This window comes from Rhineura floridana, chromosome 3 (assembly GCF_030035675.1).
Source record: "Rhineura floridana isolate rRhiFlo1 chromosome 3, rRhiFlo1.hap2, whole genome shotgun sequence".
Classification (NCBI taxonomy): Eukaryota; Metazoa; Chordata; class Lepidosauria; order Squamata; family Rhineuridae; genus Rhineura; species Rhineura floridana.
In genome coordinates, this window is record NC_084482.1 from 188,857,988 (window position 1) to 188,879,620 (window position 21,633).

At 43.0% G+C, this 21,633-nt stretch overlaps 1 protein-coding gene across 3 annotated transcripts in view; it reads right to left on the minus strand.

Moving 5' to 3' along the window:
- Positions 1-7,896: 7,896 nt before the first annotated feature.
- Positions 7,897-21,633, minus strand: part of LOC133380806 (laminin subunit beta-4-like) — an 85,439-nt gene continuing 71,702 nt past the window's right edge. Inside the window, exons 26-36 of one of the 3 annotated variants that reach the window (XR_009761550.1) lie at positions 21,020-21,398; positions 20,369-20,553; positions 20,030-20,271; positions 19,627-19,830; positions 18,686-18,830; positions 18,213-18,420; positions 16,715-16,856; positions 14,937-15,113; positions 12,957-13,104; positions 12,053-12,295; positions 7,897-11,251 (exon numbers count right to left, since the gene is read on the minus strand). Coding sequence is in view for 2 of the 3 variants with exons in the window: in XM_061618849.1 (XP_061474833.1) it covers positions 12,162-12,295; positions 12,957-13,104; positions 14,937-15,113; positions 16,715-16,856; positions 18,213-18,420; positions 18,686-18,830; positions 19,627-19,830; positions 20,030-20,271; positions 20,369-20,553; positions 21,020-21,398 (1,964 nt within the window). In the remaining variant the exon portion in view is untranslated. Of the gene's footprint in view, positions 12,296-12,956; positions 13,105-14,936; positions 15,114-16,714; positions 16,857-18,200; positions 18,421-18,685; positions 18,831-19,626; positions 19,831-20,029; positions 20,272-20,368; positions 20,554-21,019; positions 21,399-21,633 lie in introns of those variants that run through there. The other 2 variants (XM_061618849.1, XM_061618851.1) reach the window with 2 other exon arrangements.

Consider the following 21,633-nt stretch of genomic DNA (forward strand, 5'->3'; position numbering starts at 1 on the left):
CAAATGTGACAAATCTACGGATAGTTGGCTTTATATATATTCCATAACATACATATAAAGCCAAAAATCAATATATTTGTCACATCTGTGTATATTTTTCAGTCAGTTTATATATTTCAGAAGATCTGCCAAAACTGTTTTATCTCACATACTCTTCACAATAACAGCCTTCTGAGGTAGGTTAGGCTGAGAAAAGGTGACTTGCCAATAGCTATTCAAGCTTCATAGCTGGGGAGTTATCTGAAATTATTTTCACTATTTTGTAGGAGGAATTCATTTGCATGTTGGAAATTTTGGTGAGGGCAATTCAAGTGGATTAAAGCACTCTGGCACAACAAAACCACTTTAAAAAATAAGGACCTTTGTGGTTAGAAAAGTTACAGGGAAATGCACTAAAAAGTGTAACAATTGATAGGAAGATACATAACTTTCACACACAAAAATCAGGATGAATGCTCATTGTATATAAACTCACACAAACATATCAACAAATGATCCGTCAAGACTGGATATAATCTAACCTCTGTGTAAGCTTTGTACATGCAAATCAGGATGAATGCTCAATATATAGCATTTATTTATTTATTCAGTGTGGTTGTGATTTTCTTCCATAGGGGATGGGTGGGCTCTGAAGACAGGTATAGATGCAGTTTTCACTGTAACAGAGATGAAGAAAATAAGAAAGATTGCTGGCTAACTTTCTGACTGTCCTGCAACTATTAAAAGGATTTTTAAAAAAGAGATCATTGCTCATTTGCATAACTGTTTATAATTGCTGCCTCAGCCCAAAGATTTAGATGAGCGATGCCATTGTGTTACTTCATGTTATTCACACAAAACGTTGCCTATTGCTAAACTTTTTGAAAAACTGACACAAAATAGCTAGGATGTTTAAAAGCTAGCCACATGGAACAGCGTTGGGCTATTTGTAGCTGAATTGCCTGAGGCAATCATCAAGATGGCACCCCCCCATTCCATTCCAAACAGGTTGACCATTGAATTTTACTTCAACGCTGGCGATTTGTCAGAGTCCTCCACTGCACTAAGAGGCACAGGCTAGCTTAGGGGCACACAGAGCTGTGTCTCTGTATGACATGTGCAGTTTTGCCCTCCAACAGAGGAGAATAGCTGGAGGGAGCTCAGAAGGAATGGCTGAGAAGGGGATTGCCCCCCTTGGCCTCCCCAGCTTCAAGGAACTGCTGCTTGAGGCGTCTGTCTCACTCTGTCTAGTGGTAGGGACACCCCTGCCCAATTCTTACACAGGACCAATGGGGGGTGGAGATCAGGAGGGCTATTTAACCTGGGCCTCAAGCTCAAAAAGGACTTCAAATTTAGACACTTGTTAATTTTTTGGCATTTGATAAGTTTCCTACTTGTTTTTATGTGTGTAAAATGTGACATAGGCTGTATGCACACTGTGCATTTAAAGCACATGACTTCCCCCTAAGAATTCTGGGAACTGCAATATACCCCTCACAGAGCTACAATTCCCAGTATCCTTAACAAGCTAGTTTCCAGGATTTGGGGGGGAGGGCAGGAGGGAAAGTAGTATGCTTTAAATATATAGTGTATATATTCTCAGAGGTGCAAATTTAAGCAAATAAGAGATTCATTTGGTAAAAGACTGTTTTTGTTAACTAATAAAATTTTTATATTAAAGAGTTTAAAACACTCATAAAGTTGGTAAAAAAACTATCACCGTTCAGCTATGGGACAAGTCCGTTTGAGTGGGCTCACCATGCTTAATATTAACAGTGACATTGCCCAAGAACTATTTTTTTCCTTAATAATTAGTGCATTTGCTATAAAAGCATTTGTAAAAAAAAAGAGTTAAATTACATCTCACTTTTTTGGTGCCCTATTTTGTTTTCATGTATCACAATTTTTTATTTTAGTGGCCTCAAAAGCTGGATATGGCACAAGCCTCTCTGAACCTTTGAGTGGGCCTGCTCCCGCCTACACAAACAACTAGGCAGGACTGGCTGATGGATGGGGCCAGAGCATGCTGGCCTTGGGTTCTGTAGCTGGAACAGAGTGTTCTTTCTGGTGTGGAAGGAGAAGCAACCCAGGCATTGACTTGGAGAATACCACTTAACTACAATGACAGTGAGAGTCATTTCTTAAAACAGTCATGAGGAAAATATTTGCCTGGTCTCAGGAGATGGTCAGTAAATTCACGTGATAATAGCCCCCAAGCAGCATCCTCTGGCTTTAAAGTGCTACAAAAAGTCTCTGCCTGAGTCTGACTGGCCCTTGTCTTGAGACCTAACTTAAGGCAACATTATCTTCAGGAATTATTACAAACTGATAATGCAGCTGTAAACAGGCCCCATCTATACAATTCATTTAAAGCAGCATCATGCCACTTTTAACAGTCATAGCTTCACCCAAAGAATCCTGGGAACTGTAGTTTGGGAAGGGTGTTGAGAGTTACTAAGAGACCTCTATTCCCCTCATAGAGCTACAATTCTCAGAGTTCCCTGGGAAGAGGGGTTGACTGTTAGACTACTCTGATAACTGTAGCTCTGTGAGGGGGAACAGGGAAATGTGCAGAGTACTCACTTTGAACCAGAGCTTGGAAAAGTTACTTTTTTGAACTACAACTCCCATCAGCCCAATCAGTGGCCATGTTGGCTGCAGCTGATGGGAGTTGTAGTTCAAAAAAAGTAACTTCTCCAAGCTCTGCTTTGAACAATATGCAGCAGGGTTGCCAGGCTCAGGGCCTGAGAATGATTCTGCATCTTTAAGAGAAGAGAAAATTCAGCCAGTGTAGGTTTTCTTGCAACACTGTAATGGGAAAAACCACAAGGTGAAATTCTCCCTTCTCCTGCACAACTTTTAAAGACACAGAAGACCTCTTGGAGGTCAGGCCCAGCTATTGCCAAGATAGGCCTCATACCATATTGTTGCAAGCAAAAACCTCTTTGGATGTGTAAAAATGACATACTCAAGGTGTTTGCATAGTTTGCTAGCTGAAGGTGGTTAATGGCCTTTGATGACTGCTGGTAGTTACTAATGGATCTGCATGGCATGCTGTGCTCTTCTGGAAAATTGATGCTGTTTCCATAAAGGAAGCTACTGACCTGAACTTACAAGATCTGAACAGGGTGGTTTATGCCATTGGAGGTCACTGATTCATAGGGTCGACATAAGTCGTAATCGACTTGAAGGCATATAACAACAGCCACCCTCTCAGAATCACTTGACCCACATTGCATTGCATGTACATGAATGAAAGGAGGAACGGTATACAAATGTAGCAAATAATAGTAAATATGAAAGAGTGAGAAACTAACTATCTTATACAGGCATGAGAGACTGCACAACCTATTAACATTTTCCAGCACAACCAAGTTTTAAAATGTACATTTTCACAACATCTGGGAATCACATACATACATACATACATATATATATATATATACATACATACATACATACATACATATATATATATATAATGTATATATAGCTTTCTGTGTATCATGTCAAAGTACTTAGGAAATAACTAGATTTTTTTAAATGTCAAAACTGATTGTAGATAATAGGAAGTTTTTTAAAAAAGAGATCTAGTACCAAAGCAAGAAAGTTTATATTCTTAATTTGGGTGATATGTAGGATTGCCAGCTGACCAGAAAATAAGCAGCCTGTCTTGCTGCTGTGTATTTAACAGCAGCTTAATATGCATATGTTGGATAATGGAACGGATCAAGGAATTTCAGAAGAAAATGACCCTGTGCTTTAAAGATTATACCAAAGCCTTTGACTGCATAGATCATAGAAAACTATGGAATGCTTTAAAAGAAATGGGGGTGCCACAGCATCTGATTGTCCTGATGCACAACCTATACTCTGGACAAGAGGCTACTGTAAGGACAGAATATGGAGAAACCGACTGGTTCCTCATCAGAAAGGGTGTGAGAGAGGGGTGTATTTTATCACCCTATTTGTTTAATCTATATGCAGAACATATCCTGAAAGCAGGATTGGACCAAGATGAAGGAGGTATAAAAATTGGAGGGAGAAATATCAATAATTTAAGATATGCAGACGATACCATACTACTAACAGCCTTTCCCAACCTTTGGGTCCCCAGATGTTGCTGGACTACAATTCCCATCAGCTCCAGCCAGCATGACCAATGGTCAAGAATGATGGGAATTGTAGTCCAGTAACATCTGGGGACCCAAAGGTTGGGAAAGGCTGTACTAGCAGAAACCAGTAATGATTTGAAATGAATGTTGATGAAAGTTAAAGAGGAAAGCACAAAAGCAGGACTACAGCTGAACGTCAAAAAGACTAAAGTAATGACAGCAGAAGATTTATGTAGCTTTAAAGTTGACAATGAAGACATTGAACTTGTTGAGGATTATCAATACCTCGGCACAGTCGTTAACCAAAGTGGAGGCAATAGTCAAGAAAACAGAAGAAGGCTAGGACTGGGGAGGGCAGCTATGAGAAAACTAGAAAAGACCCTCAAATGCAAAGATGTATCACTGAACACTAAAGTTAGGATCATTCGGACCATGGTATTCCTGATCTCTATGTAGGGATGTGAAAGTTGGGACAGTGAAAAAAGTGGATAAGAGAAAAATCCACTAATTGGAAATGTGGTGCTGGAAGAGAGCTTTGTGCATACCATGGACTGCAAAAAAGACAAATAGTTGGGTGTCAGAACAAATTAAACCAGAACTATCACTAGAAGCTAAAATGATGAAACTGAGGTTATCATACTTTGGACACATCATGAGAAGACAGAAGGGAGTAAAAAAAGAGGAAGGCCAAACAAGAGCGGATTGATTCAATAAAAGAAGCCACAGACCTGAACTTACAAGATCTGAACAGGGTGGTTGATGACAAGTGCTACTGGAAGTCACTGATTCATAGGGTCGCCATAAGTCATAATCGACTTGAAGGCACATAACAACAATATGCAGTTATCAGTAGGGGAAGCTTTTCACAGCACAGAGATAAGCATTAGCTCCAGATATTAGATACAAATATTAGCAATATACTCTCTTGGTATGGGTTGCTGACAGGATATATCCTTATATCTCATGCTGTCAGTATGCTTGTCAGTGGAATACAGTGTGAAGAACCCATAGCTACAGGAAATCAAAGCTTAAATCCAGGGCTGGTGCCAGAGGGCCGCCAGGCTGGGCCCTGGCTGAGGGCCTTGTGGCCCAGAGGGGCTCCTGAAGAGCCCCTCCTTAGGGTGGGAGGGTGGTGCTCCCATACCGTGATCTGAGGCAGCGTTGGGTCCTGCAACCCAGTCCTGCCCCGGATTGTGGAGAGGGAGCTCCCAGGCATCCCCCCAATACAGACTGCAAGGGCTTCAATAAAACTACACATATGCCCCACCTACCTCTCCCATCAAGTGTGAATGCCATGCACACTGTGTGTGCATGTCTGCCATCACCCAAGATAGTGGGGAGGGCTTCTGTAAGGGGCTGATGCCCCCACTGCTATCTTGGTTGATGGCAGGCATGTGCGCTATGTACGGATGTAATTCACCCAACATGAGAGGTAGGTGGGGTGTGCAGGCAGGCTTATTAGCCTCATGCCGCCTGTATCAGGGTAAGTGTTGGGCTACAGTGCTGTGGACCTGGGGCAGGCTGGTGGTGCCCAAGGGCCCAGTCATTCCTGGTGCCGGCCCTGCTTAAATCTATTGCTATGGAAGGATGGAATTAGGCAGGAGTAGCCAACATGATGCCTTCCAGAAGTTGTGGTCTGCAGTTCCCATCATCCTTGACCATTGGCCACGCTGGCTGGGGCTGATGGGAGTTGTAATCCAAAACATCTGAAGGATACTATATTGGCTACCCTGAACAAAACTTTAGATCAGTATTTTTTTCTCCTTTTTTCCTAGTAACATGTAGCACAGGGGTTTCCAAACTGTGGTCCACCAATGGTGTGCAGTGGTCCATTGGCCATGGACCACCAATGATTAATTCAGGTGGTCCATGACATGTCTGTGGATTTGTAGTTGAGGATGGGAGATGGCACATCCACCACACTGAATTTTCATATTTATTTTAATTGTGTTTGTATTGCTTCTTTTCTTTCCTATACCGCTTTCCTATTTTATTGCATTAAAATTTGGATCCTATGAGATTACAACCACTACAAAAGGCAGAAAAGTAATTAAGTGGTCCATAAAAACTCTCAGCAATTTTCAAGTGTTCTGTGGGGGGAAATTTGGGGGACAACCGATCTAGCATAAAATAAATATGTGATATAACACCATCACACAACAGCCAGTGATGACAGCTGGGGCAGAGAATCACTCAGCACAATTATTTCATTTCAGACATTGGGTGCTGCCAGGACGAGGGGGGGGGAGATGCAGACTCTATTGGGATATGTTCTCCCCCCCCCCGAGTAAAATCCACTTGAGTTTCCAACACAAAACAAAGCTGCCTTATACCAAGTCAGACCACTGGACAATCTAACTCAGGGGTGGGGAACCTTTTTCAGCCTGAGGGCCACATTTCCTCAGAGGGGGGTGACTTTCAGAGGTCATCTGCCCATGGTGGGTGGGGCCAGAGGGGAAAGTAGGTGGAGCAATGGATGTGACTCTTACCTTTGTACAGTAGGCAACACTCCCGCCACACATAAATCAGGTTTCTGCTCATGCCCCTTTCCATCCTCCATCCAAGGCAAGCAAGAGGCATTATCACCATTCAATTCCAGCCAGGCAAAAACCACTCAAGGAGAGCATGGAGCAGGGATAGTGAAGAGTAGGGAGAGTCCTGAGGGTCAGATAGAGTTCTGGAGGGCCACATTGGGCTCCTTGGCCTGAGGTTCTTTGCCACCCAGTTTAGCTTACCAACTGCATCAATTACCCACTGATGCACTTTTAAGTATTCTTTATATTCAGAATGAAAGGTGGTTAAACTGATGGACTCCTACCACCTCTTTACTGCTGCATGTTTATAGGTTTTTTAAAAATATCTGTATTATGGCTGTGAGTACAAAAATATGCTATTTATTTAAAATATTTTGTTTATTTTTGGATATATGAATCAATAGAAAATGAGTCTTGCTGTCAGTGATGTGTAAGCTGGGTGGTCTCCCAAGACATAGTGAATGCAAGATGATGATGGTCCAAACCTTTATCGCTAGACTTGGCCAAAAGAGAGGGAGAAAAAATCCTGTTTTACGGCAAGGATGGGGAACCAAAGGCCTTCTAGATGTTGTCAGCCTCCAACTCCCATCAGCCCCAGGTAGCATGGCCAATGGTCAGGAATGATAGAAGTTGTAGTTCAACAATGTCCGAAGAGCCACAAGTTACCTATCCATGTTTTAAGGGATTTCCCTTATAATACCAAAGCGTGCCTCATTCTAGAACACAAGGGTTGTCTCCAAACCCATCCACTTAAATTCCACATATCAGACTCCACGTCTCTTCCAAGTTTCTTGTCTCTCCAGATATTTTAATTAAAACATTAACATTGATATAGCAATGTAAATTCGTCAGGTTTTTTTAATATAAAAACGTACAAGTATTAGTACGTATAAGGTAACATTGTAATCAGATCAGCTTGGACGGTACATATTAAATAATTCTTCCAGGCCTCATCAGCTTCAGATCTGGGATGATTGTGTGGGTTATACAAGCTGATTCTATGTAACATGTTCACAGAGCCCCAACATTAAAAACCTAATGACTTTGTAATTAGCTTTTATATTCCTATAAATTAATGATGACTTTCCTACAAGAATAGTGTTTGTTCAGGAAGGTGGGAGGAAAGGCAGAATTCTACTTTCTTAAGATGACCTGTAAGTCTAGAATATGGCAATCCACTTCTGGGTTCCACTTCCAGAACCCTTAAGGCTTGGTGTAGGGGAAGTCTGTTCCAGTTGCTGTGGCACTGAAACAAACTCCCCCCCTATACCAAACCTTTAGGGTTCTGGAACCCAGAAGTGGATTGCCACATTCTCTCTACACTGCAAAGTTCCTTCAAAACTATTTCTTGGTATTTTAAAAACACAGAAAAAAGTGTTGGCATTTGAGCTCACTGTTTTGTTGTCTCTGCTAAGACTCAGGGATCACTAGTCCAGCATTACATAATTGCTCCATGGTAAAATAATGACTATTAAAATTTATTCTAACATGCATAAAATTAGATGAGCGGACGGCCAGTGTTTTGTTTTTGACATTTTGGTTTGCCAGCGTCGTATCAGTGCCTTTCGTCTCTCGGTGTAGTGGGTGGACACAGGCTCCCATTCCTGCTGAGGACTGAGCATGCTCCAGCTTTTCTTATGTACAGAGTGGGCTGGCCCTGTATCTGGGCTGGAATGTGCCTTTCCTAGCTTGCTCCCCTCCATGCAGAGACAGCCCGACACACCGCTCTGCATTCTGTGCTGCTGTTACCCCCTCGACCTGTTTTCTTTCTTTATGTGGGAGCAGGCTCCTTTTGAGACCCCTCATCAAACCATCAATCCCCTGGCAGAGGGAGTCAGAGAAAACCTTCTCTGTGGCTGCAGGAAAAAAGAGAGAAAAATGATCAAGCTGCTCAGATACCCGTTATAATGATGCTTCACTAGTGGGAGGGGCAGGAAGCCAAAGATCCCCACCCAGGTCAAAAGGCTGTCCTCATATAATACACAGCATGATCAAATGCCCAAGCATTCTAGAGTGGCCAAAAAATGCTCCTGTTTGTAAGTGCTGACTCATTTTAATCATTTCCAGAAGGTTAGCTGTGCTGGTCTGTTGTAACAAAAACAACAAGGAGCCTTGCGACACCTTGAATACTAATGCTTTATTGTGGCACAAGCTTTTGGGGGCAACAGTCCCCCTTCATTAGATGCATGAGGTGAAGCTTGAATTGGCAAACATATATATACTTTTGAATACCCCTCTTCCCACCCCCACGCCTGCCCATTTAAGATTATACTTGATGCATCAGCTGAAGTGAACTATGGTCTAGAAAAGCTTCTGCCATAATATATTTAGTAGTCTTTAAAGTGACACAAGATGCTTTGCCATTTTAGAAAAGTCATTCCCAGACATCATAAAGCCATAGAATATATAAACTGCAGTGCTGAGAGGCTGCTGGGCACAAAGCTAGGGAGACACGGGCACCAGTACTACATTTGCCATGCCCTTATTGTGTGATCTTGGACAAGTCACTCCCAGGGTAATTCCACACATGCCTTGTTTGCCTACGTGCATGGAAAAAGGCATTAAAGTGCCATTTGAGTAGATTGGTTCTCCATTTTGCCATAATTATATGTGGAAGGCACTATAGCTGGTTCTCATCTGGAAAACAGGAATTCAGTACTTTGCTATCCGTCTATCAAATTGCATCTGGAAATTATTGATCATAATAGTGTTGAGTTGATAGTTGATAAAAGCAGTTTTTTACTGGCAGTGTCTACATGATGCAGAACATTTCTGGATGTCTGCCCAGTTCATGTTGCAATGCTTTGACAAAGACAAGGTGTTCCAAATAAAATTTAGGACAGTACACAAATGTGCACAGATAGATGTCTGAGTGTGTCACCACTAGTCACCCCACCCATCATGCTCTTGCAAACAGATGACACTTGTGCTGGTAAGAAAGAAGTGTGGAGGATATCATACCCTTTTCTTCTTTCTTCCTTCCCTCCCAGCTTTAGAGCCTCTTTGTAGAAGGAACTGTCATAAGTGGACACACACAGCACATTGTTTTCCTCTTTCTGCTAGCAGCTAGACACTTGGAAATAGATTGTGTGGGGGTTTTTCTATCCCCAAACCTCATATGGCTTCTACTATTCAGCCACCTTCATTCCCTGACTATGATAAGTAGTGTGAAGTATGATATTGATTCTCGTATCAGTGTAGACAGTATCCACATATGCCACTATTAAAGCATAGGAGCACCTTTCAAGCTAGGTAGTTCTAGGACACAGAAACTGGGACTCACTTTAATTGGACCAAAAGGTATAGCTGTTATTGTCCTTTGTTATTAATGTTCTGGGGGCATGAGAATTCCTTAATCCCTAAAACCATTTTCTCCCCTTCAAGAGGCACAGAGATGCAAACACACATCGGAAAATCAGGAGGGTCAAGGGCTTTATTTTACAATGAAGGGAAGCTAAATGCTCCACTCTACAAGGTGTTGGTCAGGAGGGGGGGTGTATGAGTGGGCATTGGCATTTTTCCTCATGTGCAGTACCCATATATTCACTGGATCAATGGGATGAGAGGAGCATTTCAAGCGGAAAGAATCACAGAGGGCCCTAATGTTAGGCAGACGTGTCTCAGGCAGTTGATTTGGGGTGCTAACTCGTTAATTTATTGTTAATGTATTTTTACTTCCAAGGTGGAAGATGTGCTTGTGGATTTTTTTTTTGTCTCAGTTGTCAAATTAACTTGGGAGGGGGGAGGCAATATACTCTAACTTGGGAGAAAAGGGTGACTAAGAGCCATTGACAGACACACCTTTCGTTTATTTATGTCATCCTTTTTTGACTAGAACCTCACTGACTATTTTTGGTTTGATGGGGAAGTGGTTTGTGTGTCTTCATCAATTAACAAGAATAAGGGCAGTTGTGGGACCTCAGACCTAAAGAGAAGAATCCAGGACTAAACATCTTTCTTTTCTGGGGGTAAAGAGATAGGAAAGGAGAACAGGAGGCCACTGAAAGTCACAAGCAGTCACAACCCTTGATCAACAGGTAGAATTCTGTTTGCATAGCAGCCACTAGGGATGGAGAAAAAATTAAATTCAGCTCATCATTTAAAGCCAAATGTATCAAATTTGCATGACAGATGCTGTTGGAGATTGCTGATCCACAGGGTCGCCATAAGTCGTAGTCGACTTGAAGGCACATAACAACAAAACAATATGAGAACTGAAACACAACCATCCTTCAAGATTTGCAGTTATCCAAATTTTGTGAGGCAGTTCTCTAAACAACATTTACAAAAATGCATATATTAGGGGAAAATGTGTATAAAATGAATATATTAGTGAAAATAACAAACATGCTTGCAAAAATTAGTCAAAACTGCAGACAAAAATGTGTTTCTTAGAAGCAATTCACACTAAAATGCTAAAGAATTTCTTTTTAAAAATGCAAATTGCAGCAGAAACATGGCAAAGTGAATTTAAGATTAGAAAAATGAGAATCTGAGAGAACCAACACTGACAAATCCTTCTATCCTTAGCAGCCATTCAGTACTTTTGTAGACTGAGGTTGCAGGCTGAAGCACCCGGGTACTTCAGGAAGTGCTTCATTTCCATGACAACAGCAAAAGAGCCTGTGGAAGGGAAAGAGAATTGAGCTGGGGTGGACATAATCCAGACACCTTTAAGGACAGGCCTAGTTTTTTCAGTTCTGGGGCAGAACATCAGGGCTTGACTTTAGAAGTCTAGAAAGACATACTCAGTAAAATGAGGAGGAAAGCCCCCAAATGCAGCAGGTTTTGTTTATCACAATTTGACGCAAAATCATAGACTTGGAAGGGATCTTAAGAAGGTCATCTTTACAATTCAGGCAATATACATTACCATCTAAAGAGAGGGGTCTCTTGAGATGATTACATAGGATTAAAGGAAGCTGCCTTATATCGACTTAGACCTTTGGTTCATCTAGCATTGTCTACATTAATTGGCAGCAGCTCTTCAGTGTGGCATAGTGGTTAGAGTGTTGGGCTTCGACCTGGGAGACCAGGGTTCTAATCCCCACACAGCCATAAAGCTCACTGGGTGACCTTGGGCCAGTCACTGCCTCTCAGTCTCAGAGGAAGGCAATGGTAAAACCACCACTTACCATGAAAACACTAAGTCGGAATTGCCTTGAAGGCAGTATATTTACATTTTACTTCAGGATTACCTGGAGATGCTTGGGACTGTGAATCTGGAACCTTCTGCATGCAAAGTAGATACTCTACCACTGAGGTACAACCCTTCCCCATTAACCCTAGAGTTTTAAATTACCTAACTGCACCACAACCTAACTGCATGCTTATGAGATATTGACATTAAGATCACCCTGATGTGCCTGATTCCAGGCAGGCCTAACTGATACAACTAAGTGAAGATTAAATGAACTGAGTTACTTTGAGGCCCTGAATTTACAGCTACAGCCTCAGAACCAGGAGCCAGACAATGACATGTACGATAGGCCCTCTCATCATGGTAGAGTCCAGAGCTGGCAGGAATCAGGCCCTAGCAGGTAGCATAGGCAGTGGCTTTGTCCCGGATATACTGCAGCAGTTCAGTCACTTGTCCCTCCAGCTTCTGCAGCTTTGTTGCTTTCTGTTTCATTTCTTTTTCATTGGTCTCGAAGCGCCCCTCCAACTCTGAAAGAATAGGCACGCATTTTCAGAAGCTGGAGTAATACTCTTACTGGAGTAAAAACAGCTTTTCAGTGAAGAGGAAGTGGAAGAAGATATACTACAGAAGAGTCCCCAGGAAGCTGAACTACGAACTAGAAAGTCCTGGGTTCAAGTCCCACCACTTCTATCACCCTAGGCAAGCAGAAATCTGCATCTCTCAGTGTCAGCCCCCATCAACAACATGGGGATCATAATGATGTTGACCTACCTTTGTAAAGATTACGGCAATGTGAAGTGCCTTGGAAATTTCAAAATGCAAACAATGTTATTACTGCAGTCTTCCTTTGATGCCAAACCTATTCCCAATACCTTTAAATGTAATTTCCTACAAACCTGAAAACATTCCACTGTACAGGAGATTCCACTTACACAAACCACAGGCTACAGAATCATCATACCATCTCTTTCCCAACTCAGAACTTGTTCTACTGACACTCTGGCTTCTCACAGTTATAGTACATACCAGGATATGGCACATGTTGTTTTCATGCGACAGTGACAAGTGACAAAAAGTCCTCACTCCCCCCCCCTTGATTTTCACTTTATTTTTGGTATATGTATTTCTAACATCACCAAGTTTTTTCAAGGTTGGGACCCTGCTCAGTCATCCCTGTGTCATTCCTACCTTCCAGCTTTCTCTTGCTACCATTGGCCTTGTCTAGGAGATTCTGGGCTTCTGTCCTCAGACTTTTCAGCTTGAGCAATACATCTGGAGGCTGTTTTCCCAGTTCATCCTGCAACTTCTGGTATCTCTTCATCACTTTCTCCACCTCCTGCGGACACAGGGATTGAAAATAATCACTACAGTAAGGCATCTATGGAGGTGGGTCAGCAAGACCCAGATACAGGACACCTGAGGTCGGATCTAAAGAACAGCATGCTCTACAGCATACCAAAAGGAAGAGGACACAACACCTGAGGCCAGGGAAGAAATGGAGAAACATTATTATTATTATTATTATTATTATTATTATTATTATTATTATTATTATTATTATTATTATTATTATTATATTTATATCCCGCCCTGCCTCTCAGTAGGAGCCCAGGGCAGCAAACAAAAGCACTAAAAACATTAAAATATCATAAAAACATACTTTAAAACACAGTAAAACAAAACATCTTCAAAAATGTTACTTAAAATAAGCTATGAAAACATCTTCTAAGATTAAAAACATTTTTAAAAAGAAAGTTTAAGAACATATTAAAAAGCAATTCCAACACAGATGCAGACTGGGATAGGTCTCAACTTAAAAGACTTGTTGAAAGAAGAAAGTCTTTCCTATGTTGTGCAGAACTGACCTACTGATAAGATGGTATCTGCAGGAGGCCCTCACCTGCAGAGCGCAGTGATTGACTGGGTATATAAGGGATAAGACGGTCTTTCAGATATCCTGGTCCCAAGTTGTATAGGGCTTTGTACACCAAAACTAGAACCTTGAACTTGGCCCGGTAGCAGATGGGCAGTCAGTGCAATTCTTTCAGCAGCAGGGTGACATGTTCGCGATACCCTGCCCCAGTGAGCAGTCTCGCCGCCACATTTTGCACCAGCTGCAACTTCTGGACTAACCTCAAGGGCAGCCCCATATAGAGCACATTACAGTAATCCAGCCTGGAGGTTACCAGTACGTCGACAACAGTGGTCAGACTATCCTGGTCCAGAAACGGCTGCAGCTGTCTTATCAACCGAAGCTGGTAAAAGGCCCTCCTAGCCACTGAGGTCACCTGGGCCTCTAGCAACAAAGATGGATACAGGTGCACCTCCAGACTATGAATGTGCTCTTTCAGAGGGAGTACGACCCCATCCAAAGCAGGCAACTGACCAATTATCCAAACTCGGGAACCACCAACCCACAGTGCCTCCGTCTTGCTAGGATTGAAAGTCAGTTTATTGGCCCTCATCCAGCCTACCACCAAGTCCAGGCAGCAGTCCAGGGCTTCAAAATCAAGAGGGTCAGAGGACAAAGGATGGAAAAGACAGGAAAGTGAGGGACAGGAAGGGCCAAAGAGAAAGGGTAGTCTGGGAAAGCTTTTATTGGGAATGGACTGGTGAGGCTGTGCTGTTGGCAGCATTGATCAATTTATGGACCCTGAAGGATGTAAGCCCAGGAGTCTGGAAGGGGTGCAGGAGGCTAAAGGGGTCCTATCCAGCCCTTGTTTTGGCTGGATGCCTCTAGTTCACATGATATTTGCTTAAATTTGGTTCAGCAGTTTTTCCCAGCCCAGGACCCACTTTCAACCCAAACATGCACTTGGGGACCCATTTCTTAATTATTTTACCATGTATTTGTATAGTTGTAGTGCTGCTGTTGTGGCCCACCTTAGATCAGGCCATAACCCAGTAGTCCCGACCCACCAGTTAAAGACTAATTTTTAGTTTGAGAATAGAATTTGAATTTCTTTGAATACAAAAAAAGTGGATATGAGGGCAGAGTGGTTACCATGCTTTATGGCAGAAGATGGGAGAAAGAAATGCTTATGGCAGGAGAAATGACAACTTTGGCCATGGGGAGTTGGTATCTATGTTCTTGGCAGTGGACTCGTGGGCAAGCTGACACAGTAGCCATTGGAAATGATGGTGATCTGAGGGAAAAGGAACTCTCACATTTTCCAGTCTGCCAGCAGCAGTGGTAGCACGCTCAGCTTTTCCCTTGGCATCCTGGGCAAGCTTCTGATTTTCCTGGGACTTCTTCCGTAAAGTGGCCACATGCTGTGCCAGGTCTCCAAGATGGCTTTCCAATTGTGACTCCTTGTTGACCAGTCTTTGGAGCTGGCTCTCCGCCTGAGAGAAAAGAAAGTCGTAAGACATACTCAAGAGAAAAAAGGTTATAATCCATTGGACAAAATTCTCACTTCAGGCAGCACCATGAGCGCAGGGACACAATGAGTTCTTATGTCATGAAGAAGCCACTGGAAGTTGACTTTTGCTTTGGCATTGCGACTGGAGTTGTGAATACTCTGGCATGTCTCTGGCCTAGTAGCTTAGTTTGGAACATCACATTTTAAAAAAACACTATGGTTTAATGTGAATGAGCAGTGTGCTCATGCATGCTACTCAAAAGTCTCTGCTTTGTTCCTCCCCCACTCCTGGTGCTGCTGCACTAGGAAAGAAACAAACAAGAGGCTGGTTTTTAGTTACTTGCAAACCAGCACTTGTAATTTATTTCTTGCAAAATAAATAAATGGTAATCCCAACACAAACTTTGGATCCTAGGCCCCATCTGCACTCTACATTTAAAGCAGTATCATACCACTTTAAACAATCATGGCTTCCCCCAAAGAATCCTGGGAACTGTAGTTTGTTAAGGGTGCTGAGAGTTGTTAGGAGACCTCTATTCCCCTCACCCCCCTTTAGGATGCACACATTAATGTGGTAAGGGGGTTTGAGAGTGTTGCTGATCACTGATTCATAGGGTCGCCATAAGTCGTAATTGACGTGAAGGCACATAACAGCAACAACAAATTCCCCTCACAGAGCTACAGTTCCCGGAGTTCCCTTGGAAAGGGGATTGACTGAAATTAGTTTGCTAACAGACATTTGTTAAGAGAATTGTAAGCTGAAGTTTGCTTAAAATCATTATTCTTTGTGAATGCCTCCTCAATCCTTTTATTTAATTAATTATTTTTATAAATATTGTTGTCATCTTTGGTGACTCAATTTTTTCCTCCCCTAACTTTGCAGACATTTGCAACTTGCATTAAAAGAACAATATTAAGATATTTTACAAATTCAAGGCTAATTATTGTTATTTATTAGTTACATTTATACCCTGCCTTTCTTTCACCATGGAACCCAAGGCGGCATACATGTGGTTCCCAGACGGTCTCCCATCCAGGCACTAACCAGACCCAGACCTGCTTAGCTTCAGGAAAATTATGGCCTCATATGCCTTCAGACCATAGCCTAGGACCAAAGTTATGCAAAGTTTATACATTATCTAACCTGCTGTCGAATTCTAACTTTGCTGCTATCTTCTTATATTGCTTATTGAAACTAGGTAGTACTGATCCCCTTATAAGATATGGTTTGAACTTTGCAACTCAGGTCCTGCAAAGCTTCTTTGGCTTCTAATGCCAAGACTTCATTTTTTGAAAACCTTAAATGAAGCAGTGAATGTTTTGTAGCACTTCAGTTGAAACCTGCTTCAGGAATACAATAAGGTTTAAAATGATGCAATTCAAGAATGAAAGGGAAATAGATAACTTCTAATATGACTAGCTCATTAAATTCTTTGAGAAACTTAGTATGTCTGAAACAAAGAACAAAACGAAATTCCAGGGTCAGAAGCTACTCTGGAGCTGCCCACTGAAAAAGCAGAGGAAGTCTTTAGAGAGGCCTTCCTGATCCCCATGGTGACAACCAGATGGCACTCTTCATCTCACCAGTCTGACTCTGCCCTCCACACTCTGGATGGCTTCCTTAGTGCTCTTCATTGCTTGCTCTGCTGCCCTCACGTTGTCCTGTGTGCTGTCTAGTGCCACACGTGTTTCTTTGATGGTTTCCTGAACACCCTCTGCTCTCTCTCTGGATATAAAGATACAGCAATTACAACAGATAGTTGTAGCACCGTAAAGATGAATAAGGTTATTGCAACATAAGCTTTTTTGGATAAAGCCCAACTCTCATCAGGTGCAATAAAGAAAGAGCAAAACACAACACACACACGACAAAAATGTCAGCCTTTGTCAACCTGGTGCCCTCCAGATGTTTTGGACTATAACTCCCATCAGCCTCGGGCAGCACACCAAGATTTGTTCATGACATATTTCTGGCTTACCGATCCAGGTTTGCATGACAGAAGCCATGTTTTTATTATTTATTAGACTTTAGTCATTTTTTATCCAAAGGTCTCCAAGCAACTTTCAACACATTTAAAAACATAAACATGAATACATTGTTTTTATTAATTGGAAGGTGGTTTTTAGATGATTTATTGAATTGTGACCTTTTGGTCTATATATTGTAATTGCTTATATTAATGTACGTCGCCTAGAGTGGCCGTTCATTCGGCCAGATAGGCGACTCACAAATAAAATTTTATTATTATTATTATTATTATTATTATTATACCATTAACAAATTCACACAAAACATTAACAAATTCATACAAAACACCTACGATTTGCTTGTGCTGTATGTGGCACCCACAAGGGTGGAGGTAAGTTGCATGAAGGTAGGTGGGAAGAATATTCACGATTAAGCCATGGTTTAAAACAGACTATAGTGTGACATGTGAACCAGCTCACAGCCTTACACTTGTTTTTCTGCTTAACAGGCTATATCAATACTCCTGCAGATATGTAGAAAAGAACCCAGCCTTTCACAAATAACAAATAAAAAGAGTCTTACCGATCCAGGTTTGCATGACAGAAGCCATGTTTTTATTATTTATTAGACTTTAGTCATTTTTTATCCAAAGGTCTCCAAGCAACTTTCAACACATTTAAAAACATAAACATGAATACATTATGTTTTTATTAATTGGAAGGTCTTTAAAAATTTAACCCAAAAGAGACCACTGACAGTCATGCCAAAACACATTCACACGCACTGCAGCAAAGCTGGTCACAATTCTGGGGGTTTGTTTTAGCTCTTCCAGGGTACAGTTTGAAGCACTGCAAAAATCTGTGTTTTTGTTTAATTTCACCAGAGAGTGGTGCCTGTGTGTCAGAAGGGGCGAAAAATAAAGTAGCCGGAGGCATCCCAATAAAGGACTGCGCTCTAATCAGTGGGTTACGCTGGAGTGTGATTATTGGTATTATGATATCAAGACTTGATTGAATTACGGTACTGTAAAATGTGCAATTTTGCAATTTAATTTTAGAAAAACAACTAGCAATAAAAAAATCTGTGTTCTTTTTTTCTTACAGAGAGACTCACTTGGCTTGTTTTGCTTCTGCCAGTAGTTCCCTGGCACGGGTCAGGTTGTGCACTGTACTGTTCAGGATAATGTCCACTCCATCCAGTTGGCTGATTCTATCCCGGATCTCCTTAATCAGGCTGCTGATCTGATTGGGGCTGCTGGGCAAGGAGATATTCAGGACCTGCTGGGCCACAAGTTCAATGCTCTCAGGATCAGCACCTTCCTCTGTGGAGACAAGAACAGACCTGTGACTGTCCATCCTTGCTTCCTATCCAACCATCCAGTTCTTGACACACACACATACACACACCCCTAAATCTAAATGTCCAAATATCAGTATTGTCATAACATGATTTGATGTAAATATATTTGTATCATTAACCTCTGCATTGTACGTACAGAACCTAAATTTTCCTGGGGCAGCATGGAACACATTCATCCCTTCTCATGTTACATTTATTTATGATCAGAGTAAGCAGTGCTCTGTTACCTGCTAGGAAGTCCTTTATCCTCTGGATAAACTCCCGCAGTTTGGCTGTTGACTTTTCCACATGGCTCCGGGCTCCCTGAGCACGGTCCAGAGTGCCCTGGGCATGGCGCCTGGCATTCTGTGCTAGGTCTTGGATTTCTTGCACCTAAAAATGATGCCATTGTTTAGTACCCCATGGCTCGCATGAAATGGGAGGGTGGTGGATATTTAGCATTAGAGAACACTTCTTGCCCAGTGCAGGGGCTGTGGAGGTGTGGGAATGAATACTTGGTGGACATTCTATATTCAGTGCTACAGAAAAAGATCTAGAAGTTTTTGGTGCCAAGCGTACTTGGTTAAAAGGATAGGAGGGGACTTGGGGATTCTGCCAAACCATCCACTGGTCACACACACCATATCACAACCACCCACTGGTCTCTCTCTCTCTCTCTCTCTCTCTCTGTCTCTCTCTCTCTCTCTCTCTCACACACACACACACATCATAGCCTTATGCTAAGCAGTAGTTTTCAAACTTCCTATCCTTTGGGGAATTCTTTCTGCATCAGTTTGGCTGCTGAAGAACCTTTGCACAGTAGTCACGGAACCCTGTTGCATTGGCAGAATGTTCTGGGTCATGCTTAAGGGGACATGCTCAATTCCCACGTGGCACTGGCCAAACCTGTTGGGTCTCGCCATCAGCCTGCAACAATGGAAGTATGCCCTAGAACAACCAAATCCTCTAGCATTATACAGCACAGCAGGGGAAGATTTCAGGTCTATCTTTTTCCTTTCACTGTCCTGAAACTTCCCCTTCTCCTCTTTAAACCCCAAAGATTGCTGCAAGGCTCCTGCCCCAAGCTGACTGGAACCTGGCCCCCGAATAAGTGGTGAAGTCCTTCCCTTCACCACTTGAGCGGCAACTTTTTTTAACTTACTTACAAACACTTCTGCTGTCACCGTACCTTGCTAGCAATGGCACCCAGGTGCCTTGTGGTGCTCTCAAGCTGGCGAGAGATGTTCTGGGCTGTATAGAGTGCCTTCATGGACACAGGTAGTGCTCCAGTGCAGCCAGGGCCTCCGCAACGCCGTTGGCCTAAGCTGTCCCTACAGGAGGCCCCTCCACAGGGGGCTTGTTCACAGCCCTCTTCTCCAGAAGCACCACAGATCTAGAGCAAGACAGCAATCCGAGGTCAGAGAAGAGCAGGGAGGCAGGCATCTGATGACAGCCTAGTTCCCTGTGCAGCAAGATGTAATGGGAGGAGGGCAGTCATTGGAGTCAGGAGAAAGTGAGGTCTGGGACACAGCTCTCCTGTCTGACAAACTCCTCCCTGCTTGCCTCAGCTCTTGTGGCCCTGCAGAACTCACCTTCTGGTTGATCTTGCTCAGGCTGAGGCTGCTGACCTTTTTCTGGATGTCACGCAATGACTTTCGATGAGCAGCCGCAGTCCTATGAAAAGTGTCTCCTCTGCGCTTCAGCAGCTCCACAGTGGTCTGATGTGTGAGCTTGGCTTGGCCCACTGGGCTCTGTGGCCCTTGAACCGAGGCATTTGCTTGCTGCTGGGCCTGTTCTGACTGCTGGAAGGATCCCAAGATGCTACGGAAAGACTCTACCGGCAGAGAGAGACGTTTCAGGGATGGAACTTCCTTTGCCCATGACACTTGTGTGGTCACTTTTGCTTACGCACTGTCCCCCATGATTCTTACCATTGAAGCTCGTGTTTGCCATCCTCCCCAGCTGGCTACTGAGGTAGCTGACGGTGTGATTAAGCTCCCCCAGCTCTCGGCTCAGGACATTCAGACGGCCCCTCTGCCCTGCAGTTTCCTTCTCAGTCCCATCCAGGTGTGAATCTGCAGCCTGCAGCTGTTGCCATAGCTCATCCATATCTGACCTAGTGAGGGAATATAGCAAATAAGCTCACATCCCCATGACGCTCACTGGGCAAGGCTCACTGGGCAAGAGCTGTTGTGATCAAGAAGGAGAGCATATAAGTAAGACAGAAAAGATAATTCAAGTGCTGCACATCTCCATTATTGGGGGACAAGGGAGAACATACCTGCCATGCCTTTCTCAAATAACATTTGGAACTGTAACACTGAGAATTCTGAAATATGACTCCTAGCTCCCTTTCCCCAAATTAAAATGTTCTATGGGGGAGGGATGATTGTTAGCATTTTTTTTAGTCTGTAGCATGGATGTGCCCAGAAAAGAAAACAGATTCACAGAATGAAGGTTACCATATCAAGCAAATCCTGGCATGCACACACAGAATGAAAAACAGACAATTCCCCCCTTTTCTGCCTCCCTCCAATTCCACCCACCTTTGTCCTGGGCTGGCTCAGTCCATCTCTCCTTACCTAGTATTTGCAAGAAGGACACTGAGCTGGTGCAATAGGGGGCTGCTTGGACTACTCCCTTCCCCAAGAAGCTGCTCCACCTGACCTAGGCTGTTCTCCAGGTTGCGCATGCGACTGTTGCTGGCCTCAGGTATGGGCCCACCTTCCTTCAGGGCCTGCACTGTGTCCTGCAGCCGCTGCAGCTGTCCCCAAAGCTGTCCCAGAACCACATCCCACTGGCCAAAGCAAGGATGGCAGGGGGAGCAACGGGGAAAGTTCTGCTGGAAGCCACGCTGGCATTGGTCACAGTGTTGCCCCATGAAGCCACCTCGGCACGGACACTGTCCGGTGAGACTGTCACACTGCAGGCTCTCAGACCCTGTTGGGTCACACTCACAAGCTGTAGGGGGCAAAGGCAGATGTCATTCCCAAGTATTTTATTCTGTACTAGCAGCCTAGTGCTTGGCATTGCTCAGGAATTCTAAGAAACCAAAAAAAATCAGTGCAGTTTTGAAATTAGTGGTGAAAATTAGGGCCGTTTTGAAAGGTTCAGTTCTCCATCTAGATTCAAAATAGTGTCCAATTGTATCCAAATAGATGAAAACCTGCTCCATGCAAAATTCTGTTATAATATA